The following is an 8,899-nucleotide window of genomic DNA, read 5'->3' on the forward strand; positions in this document are numbered from 1 at the left end:
AGAGAGAGAGAGAGAGGGAGATGGAGGCGTGTAACTCCACCAAACAAGGAGAAAACTGAAACCTGCACTAATGATGAATCATTGATAAGTGGACAAGAGAGGACTTTCTCCTTCCCTTTCTCTCTGTCTCTTCCTCTTTCCTCTTGCTCTATCTTTTAAAGGTGTGCTTTCTGGCTAGCTTCTTCTTTCCCCATATTTTTTCTCCTCTTACTTCCTTACTGGCTTTCTGTCTGTGTACCTCAATCTCGCTTTTTGTCAAATGTCAATTTTAGCATTCGCTCTCTCTTCCTCTCCACCTGTCTCTAGCTTTCTCCACTTCACATTTACTGTTTCACTTTCAATCACTTCTCTTTTTTTTCCTGTCTTGACATTTCCGTCTTGTTCCTGCGTCAGAACTCAGGTTTATGTTGATGCTTACCTCCCTACAGGTGCTTTGAGGGCACGAACACATATAGATGCTGCTACGTCCTTCCCTCTCTGCCTGCACTGTTTGATCTGTTTTTTTTCTTTCAGGAGTCTGCAGTCAGTTTGGGAGGGTCGTTATGTGTAATTTTGTGGGAACTGCTAGGCTTTCAGCAGGCCCATTTGAAGCCAGCTCGGTATTACTCTTTCTGTCTCTCAACATCCAAATCTTTGGGTTTTAATTTTTGCAGGCTCCAACATTTGGACACAGTTTGTACTTTGATCTTGCTCACAAAATTCATCTTTCAAGACTTCCTGAATAAATAATCTTTCACTCGTCCATGCAGCAAACATCCAATATTCATTTTTGTAAATACTTCAGTTTCAGTAACACCTGCTGCCACTTGAACTTCACAAGATTACCTCCTTGTGAGCTAATTTGTGGCAAAAGGGGAACTCATTTAGGATACAACTCAATTTTGTTAGGTAAAATGTAACCTTAGTGTGGTGTTTTGGACGCAGATGGTGTATCTGGCATGCGAATAGTCTCACCAAACCTGATTTGCTTTCTTTCCCAAAAATGGAAAGCTGTATTGATCAGATAAGTGTAGCCTAATTTGTGAACAAGTTGGATCTTAAACGAGACTGACGTCCCGACTAAAAGTACAACAGAAATTTCCGTTTTATATGTCTCTTAGGTTTAAATCCAACTGCTATAATACCTTTTAACTTTTAGTAGTAGCTAATTATTGTGTGGTTTTCCCTGGTTACTCCATATAACAACACAAACTTAAAGCTGCTATAATCAATATTTTCTGACTGCAGTTCTTAGAAATTTACCATCTTTGTCTCACTGTTTTGGTTTTGTGACCTTCAACTATACTGTCTTGGTTCACTCTCACCATCAACATCATATCCAGGTGGAGGTGAACATAATGGGGCATTTAGCAGCTAAAGAGCCAGATATTTCCCTCAGGAGTTGGTGCAGACCAAAACAGAGTTAAATGGAGGGTGTGCATTGGACTAAAAAATCTTAATAATATTATAAATATATATAAATATTTGTATATAGGCATCAGTTTATAAGGTGATGAGAGCTGTTTGCTCCCTCCACTGCCCCGCTTTAGCTTAAACCCCCTTTTTAAACTCTATGATAAAGCTGTATGTGTCACACTGGACACACACACAGTAGACACACAGGAAGCGGGAGAAAAGACCCTCCCCTCACATCATCACAAGATGGTCCTCTTAACTTCACAATGAATGGGAAGCGTGGAAATTATCATGGAGAGCCAAAATGAGACGGCACTCCAACTTCCAACTCTGTTTTCCATCCAATAGTGAAATAGTCCAGTATTTCAAATATGCTGAATCTACATTACTCTCTCAGCACTATACACATGGTTAATCTTACATTTAACCAGATTTAGTTACTCTCACCTGAGAGCACAAGAACACACACAACTATATACAGTATACAAAACAGAACAGCCATGCTGTATGTGTGTGTGTGTTAAGGAGCACGTGAGAAGTAACCTGCATCAAATGTTGCCCATGTTTATTGATGAGAGAGGAGCAGAATAATGCAGTCAATATAAATAATGTAACCAGCTACAGCTTTTTACTTGACTCTCAGAAAGAGACGGACAGCGATTCATCCAAAGTCAGTGAGGCGAGATGAGCTTGGACACCTGTTCAATATGGTATAAGGCCTGACACGCTCTCTTCACACATTCTGATTACAAGTTCATCATCCTCGTCAGCGCTGACTCTGTTCATATGGGGGTGTTTGTGCGTCTGCGAGCGCTTGTTGGGATGATTTGTAAACCATGTTTCCATGACAAAGTGCTGTTTGTTTTCGATTAGCACTGGTAGTGTGCAGCCATCTGCGGTTATATTTCTGTAGTTCAGATGAACTTTGGTCAACGGTTTGGTATAGGAATATATGTGGAGGTTTAACAGCGGTTATGTGGGCACAACTGTTGCTGTGGATTACTCACAGCTCTCCGACTCTCCGTCTGACTCTGCTGCTCATACTGACACTATACTGTCTCTCAATCTGTCTCCCCACACGCTCGCCCCAATGTCAGCATGCTGCAAGGCACATACATCTGGATGTATGTGGAGCATAAAAGGACGGAACCACACGGGGAGAGTAAGTCGACAGTGGAAAGAGAGAAGGAGGAAAACTCAAGGGGAGCAATCAGAAGGGCAAAACCGTAATGTGACCTAACATCCTACACACGAGTGGAAGTGCATACACGTACAAAAATGCTTAAACGAAGAAAATACACATACACACGCATACAGATATATAGGGGACGCTAAGAGGCATTAGAGAGATCATTTCGTTCTGAGCAACCTCATTCACCTCTCCTAGAGAAAGAAGAAACCACACACAAGACCATAAACACAAACACACACATGCACACAATGTATATACTAGCGGCTCCATCTGCATGCATCCCTTCTCTCAGGGGGGCCATAAATCAATCACTGCCAAAATACCACACTTCAGCAGTGCATACGAGCACACAACAGGAACATACATTTGGTAACACACATTTATTAAGTCTCTACATTTGCATTCACTTTTTGGTTTCGTAATTTGAATGTCAAATGTGGACCTTCACTGCTGCATCAAAAAGGGATGGTTCAAGCAGCGCCGAAAAGTTATTTATTCCTAAAACAACTGTATCTTTAAACAGTAGAAAATTACTTCCTGGGAATGTTGAATTCTTTGGTTGCTTATCATAAATGCATTATGTTTGTTCAACCAAACTAAACTAAACTCAAGTCAACTATATGGAAGTCACAGAAAACAGTTACTTGAATCACTTTTACAACAAAAAATGAGACAAGAAATAAAAGATGAACGTCTGTCTCACATATAAAACAGCATAACCATCATTATGTGTGTAGAAAGGACTGATTATCGTTAGTTCAAAGAATGACACAAAATAAGTACTAGTAAGTCAGTATGACAAATACTACAAGAGGAAACAGATTAGTTACACTTGTAGCCATTGCAGAAGTTCCACATTTGCAAAGAAAAGATACATGGTGAATGTGTATGTGTGTGCCTGAGGGGGGGCAGGGGGCTTCAACAATGGCTACCACAGTAGTTTTACATCAACAGGAAGATTACAGGAGTTCAGTTTAGTCAACATGCGTGTTATTCACCAGCAGCACCATCAGACCTGCTGAACTTCCTTCAAACAACAGGATGGATTCATGGATACGTGATTATCTGCATATTAAATTAGATCTAGATGTCGTTAAACCATGAACAACAACACAGTTTAACTGATTCTCTTTTTTATGTCACATCATACATGTAGTTATCCCATCTTGGACTTCAGCCCCAGATTTTTACCTTCTGAGCTGAAACAGCCACTGCAAGGAAGATGTCAGATATATCCCCTGCAATGTGTACTGTACAAACATGCTCCCACAAGTTAAACTAAAGCTGGATTTATACTTCTGCGTTAAGGGGCTACAGTGGTTACATGCATGGACTCCAAGGTATCGCCATAACTACACGTTGGGGCTGCGGCATGAATGAAGATACATCGCGGGGACTGCTGGTAGTCTTTATTGAACATAAAGTAGGTTAAAGACTCTCTGAAGTCTTCTGCTTTTCTAACACTGCATTCGCTGCTCTGTATGAGTGAATGATGACAAACTGCACAGCTGCTGCCACTCATACAAAATGCCTGGCCACCCCAGTTTGGTATCAAATGCATTAATTTAAATTAATCTAGAAATAGAAATGTGTTAAAAAACTGATATTAACACAAATAATTTAATGATCTAAGTAAGTGATAGTCTTAAGTTCATTGCAAAAAGACATGTATTTGGAGATTTGCAAATAAAACAATTTATTTATATTTTTAAATATTGATTTATAATGCTGCCTTTAGATATTTATATAAAAAACTTTACTAATGTGCCACAATAAAGTAATGTTTTTAAGTTAAAATATCTTCATTTGGAGGCTTTTCCAAGCAAATATGTGATTGTTAACAATTAAATCAGATTATATTTCTGCCACCCTATGAATATTTCTCTAGCTCCGCCCCTGATGGTAAAATAATGTTAATGCTAACAGGATGTAACTCCAGTTCCATAAATCTACTATGTGTGTGTCGCTCTGTATATCAAGTCATATGTAACACATGTGCCTAGCATTGCAGAGGTGATATCAGCAGGAGATCAAACCTACAACTCCTTGCATCAACTATAAATCCATCTTAGGCCCACTAGCAAGAATTTAAAAAACAAAGCCAATTTTTCTAAAACCAAAAAAAGTTTTATTAGTTTTCATAATAAAGGTAAATGTCCAATTTGTAGTTGTTATACAAATTGGTGAACTGAATCGATCATCAAAACATTATGTGGCCTGCATGTTGCTCAAGTAATTGACCAGTTTTATTATTTAACACCTTAAAATAAGATTTTGTTGCCCCCTGCAGAGTTTATTAAAAGACCATTAGGAAGTTTGATGTAGTTTTTGATTTTGGAAAAAAATCATTTAAAATTATTTTTGATGTATCCATGAAGCCACCATGTTACAATTTATTAACCAAACGCCTCAATCTAGACATCCACAAACAACAAGTTACTAACATTTTTACAATTAATTCCTCCCCCACAGGAGGGAGGCCACCAATGCAAATGAAAGTCTGGAGTCTTACCTTTGATGCCAAATTTAGAGTTTCCTCCAAACTTGAGAATAACCAACATGAGAAGGAAACCAGTGAAGGCAACAGCAGCAATTCCCACCACCACGTACACCTGCACGATGAGAAAACCGAGTTATAAACCACTTATTCTGAACACACACAATACACCAGAAGGTACAGACAAAAGGCAGATTTTTGTGTGTGCCTTTGTACTTGGTTTGGGTTAATTTAATTACTTCTAACACTGAAAAAATCCAGCTCAGTTGTTTCTAGACAGGTAAGACAAATAAGTAGAAAAAAACAGGCACAAACAGTCAACAGCTGACAGAGGCAGTCAGCAAAGAGATAGAGATGGAGGACAACAGTAATACGTGACTTACAGCGACTCTGTCTTCTGGTGGTTCTACAGGAGGGCCCTCTGTTGATGAAGCAAAGAGATGAATAAATAGAGAGAAGAAGAGTAAGAAATGATTTGTGACCAGCTGAAGGACAGTGTAATTCTTATTATTGGTCATCTGCATTTGTTCAGTGGGTGAATTTAGTTCAAGGTTAATATTTAGCACTTTTTTAATTAGCTCACTTCACTAAAACCTTCACCAGAACAACAATCCTAGCCTTCACAACTGTTCATAACTAGTCATGACAGGCCTGCATCTAACATGTTTAGATGATGGCTTCTTTTTAGTTTAGGTTAATGTTAGCTTCTCTGCCCAACTCCCGCAACCCCAGCCTCATTAGAAACAGTCTCACATGTGTCAGACATCGATTTGTCCTCATCCTCAAAGCCTTTTTGTCTTGTAAGGTTAAAAGTGAAATAAAGTGTTTAAAAATAAAAACAATTAACCTTTATGCTGTAATACAAGAACAATGCGGTTTCTTTATTTCCATGATTTCTGCATGGATCACCAATTGGCGAGGATGCAGACTTTTTGTATGTTAACTTTATGCTGCAGTCACATGGATTCAGGCAGACGGTAGACACCACCTTCCTCACGGCACAGGAACAGTTTGACAGATTGGCAGGATGGCAAAACACACACGACAATATGTCGCTATATTTATCTTGTATCCACTGTTAATATCTATCTAGTAACATGGCATCAATTTGCCTGAATTCATGTGAATGCAGCACTAGCCTCATATCATGTACAGTTGTACTCATCAAGTGTATATTTTAGACCGGTTTATACAGAGTTAGCTGGAAACATTAAAAAGTCAGCTGGAAACAATGTTAAAGCGGCAGGGACTAGCCAATTAATTGTGTTGTTTGTGACTGGGAGTGAGAAAATGAAAGGCTCGGCCGCAGTACCTGTGGTTGGATCTTCAGGAGGGAGGAGGTGTTGGAGAAAGAGACAACAAATACAAGTTATCTTCCAAATATATTAACACAATTCAATTGTACATTCTTTGAGAAGAATAAAAATATCCATTACACAAACGCAATACAAAAAACCAACAAGCAACATATATTTGACATGCACAACATCAGAAAAGAAAAAGAAAAAAAATAACAACATCACAGAGTAGACAAATACATAACAACAATCATAATCCTTAGCTGCAAGGATGTGTAGGTATGTAACGTACCCTCAGCAACTTGAGAGAAAAAAAGAGAGAAAGATTTCTAAAATGTAATTTGTGTTAAGTTATGAGGTTGAAAATGATAAGAGGTTAAACAGAAAAACATTGAAACTATGAATACAATGAATCCAAACTGGATGTGATTAACACTTTTTACTTTAATTAAAAAAAACATTTGTGGTTGTGAATATCCATTTCACTCACCATAATAGTAAGGGTCCTTCTCTGTTCCTGCACATTGGGACAAAAACACAAAGATTATATTTGATTAAATTGTTCCTTTTGATCAAATATTTCACACACCGCACACTGGATATATTTTTTATATGCCACAATATTCTATAAAAATGGAAAAAGCAACATTATGAATTTAACCAAATAATAACAACAGCTTCTAATCTGAATCTAGAAAGACATTAACTGTGACTGTAACTGTAAAAGTGATTAGTTCTACAACTTCATCATTTTTAAGGGCTTGAAGGCAAAAAAAGAGAAGAAAAGGAACAACAGGCAAAGAAATGTTTACAAGTTACACTAATCATAAGAAAAACAATATGTGGTTCATCCATTAATCGATGAAAAAAAATCCCCACTACAACGTCCCAATGACTCAGGTGACATTTACGATCATCATTTTAATATAACATAAGAGGAAAGAAAACATTACATTGCCACATTGGAGGAGTTGAAACTGTCAGGATCTTTGCTTGAAAAATGTTCTAAACAAATAAATAATACAAGAAAGTTGCTGATTTATTTCCTGTTGATGGACTAATTATTTTATCGACCGGCCGTTCCAGCTCTGTACTTTTTAGTACATTAAAAGCTTGATTGATCTCTTTATTCTGCACCATCAGTGTAATGATATGTTAGATATGTCAATCATAATAACGTTAGAACGGAAAATGAAACATTGTGCTGTGTTACTCCTCACCATCCCAGGGCCTCCGCATGAAGTGAGCTTCCACCTCTTTTTGATCTCTCCCGAATGTATTTTCAGCCAAGAGGGTGTAGCGTCCGTTGTTGAGGTGTGTGGGGCTGTCCAGCTGCAGGCAGCCGTGGTACTCTCTCTCTGTGACGTCATGGATCATGGTCATGATGTATTGCCCCTCCGTCACTGATTTACCATCCTGAAACCACTCTAGACGCGGCTGTGGATTTCCTGGAAAGATTATGAAGACAATACAAGACATTTTCATTGGTTTAATATTCCTTAATTATCAGTCTATATTATTTTGTTTATGTAGTCACTGCTGTGATTATCATATACTGTAATATTATTCAACATTTTCATGCTGGGACTGACCAAATGACAAAAAAATTAACAGCATAAGTACATTATTTGGATGTCTCTCTTACCTGACACGCTGAAGGGGATGCACCAGTGATGGTCTGGGATTGCATCGCTCAGTTTAGTGATTTTGGGAGGAACTGAGAGAGAACAGAGAGTTTAAGTGTGAGATACAAGCAGACAGAAAAGCAATGTGCGGAGATGTTGAGCATGCAAAAGCACTGACTTAAAGATGATAGGAAGGGTCCTCCAGCTTTAGTCTATACTACATTGACGAACACTTTGACAATATAATCTATGCTGAATTAGGGCTGCATGCCAGAGGGCAAACGTACATAGTATGTCCAGCAGCAGGGAGGACTCTTTCTCTCCAACAATGTTCTCCGCTGTGCAGCTGATCTTGCAGTTGTGGTCCAACGAGGACAAGTTGGACAGTCGTAGAATCGAAATCTGGCCTGATGTTTCGATCTGAGTGAGTAAACACATCCAGATATCAGCATGCACTTTTTGATCAGATGACTACCATATCTAACCAAATAATTTGACAAATAATCTTTCAAGGTTTGAGAGCTGCAGGGATAAGATGACCCACATAATGTACCAGTTGAATAATGTTCAGGAAAGCATAGGGAGCACGTATCATACCAGTGGAAACATCACATTCGAGGCACTTTATATAGAAGGAAACATAAATCAAAATAAATATCAGTTGAGTTTACACGATATTTAATTGGATCCAACCCTAAACTAAAATGATAAGCATACCTTACAATTAGTGAATATACTATAGGGATCCTTTACTTTGGGTTTGAATTTTACTATTTTGATTACAAAATACAAAGATATTTTGATTCATTTTTAATGTCTTAACAGGGAGTTTGTATGTGTACTAATAACGTATAGCTGGTCAGCTCAGTTCCCAAACTTGTTTAGGCTTGAG

General features: G+C 38.2%; 1 protein-coding gene across 1 annotated transcript in view; it reads right to left on the minus strand.

The window, feature by feature from the left end:
• ntrk2a (neurotrophic tyrosine kinase, receptor, type 2a) overlaps nucleotides 1-8,899 on the minus strand; it is a gene marked incomplete in the record, with an annotated part of 99,306 nt that overhangs the window by 75,634 nt on the left and 14,773 nt on the right. Inside the window, 8 exon segments of the mRNA XM_035658227.1 lie at nucleotides 5,100-5,199; nucleotides 5,468-5,505; nucleotides 6,397-6,408; nucleotides 6,675-6,683; nucleotides 6,873-6,899; nucleotides 7,603-7,830; nucleotides 8,028-8,099; nucleotides 8,295-8,427. Of these exon segments, the coding sequence (XP_035514120.1) occupies nucleotides 5,100-5,199; nucleotides 5,468-5,505; nucleotides 6,397-6,408; nucleotides 6,675-6,683; nucleotides 6,873-6,899; nucleotides 7,603-7,830; nucleotides 8,028-8,099; nucleotides 8,295-8,427 (619 nt within the window).

Source organism: Morone saxatilis, unplaced genomic scaffold (assembly GCF_004916995.1).
Source record: "Morone saxatilis isolate NCDOM2014 unplaced genomic scaffold, NCSU_SB_2.0 Contig16, whole genome shotgun sequence".
Lineage (NCBI taxonomy): Eukaryota > Metazoa > Chordata > Actinopteri > Moronidae > Morone > Morone saxatilis.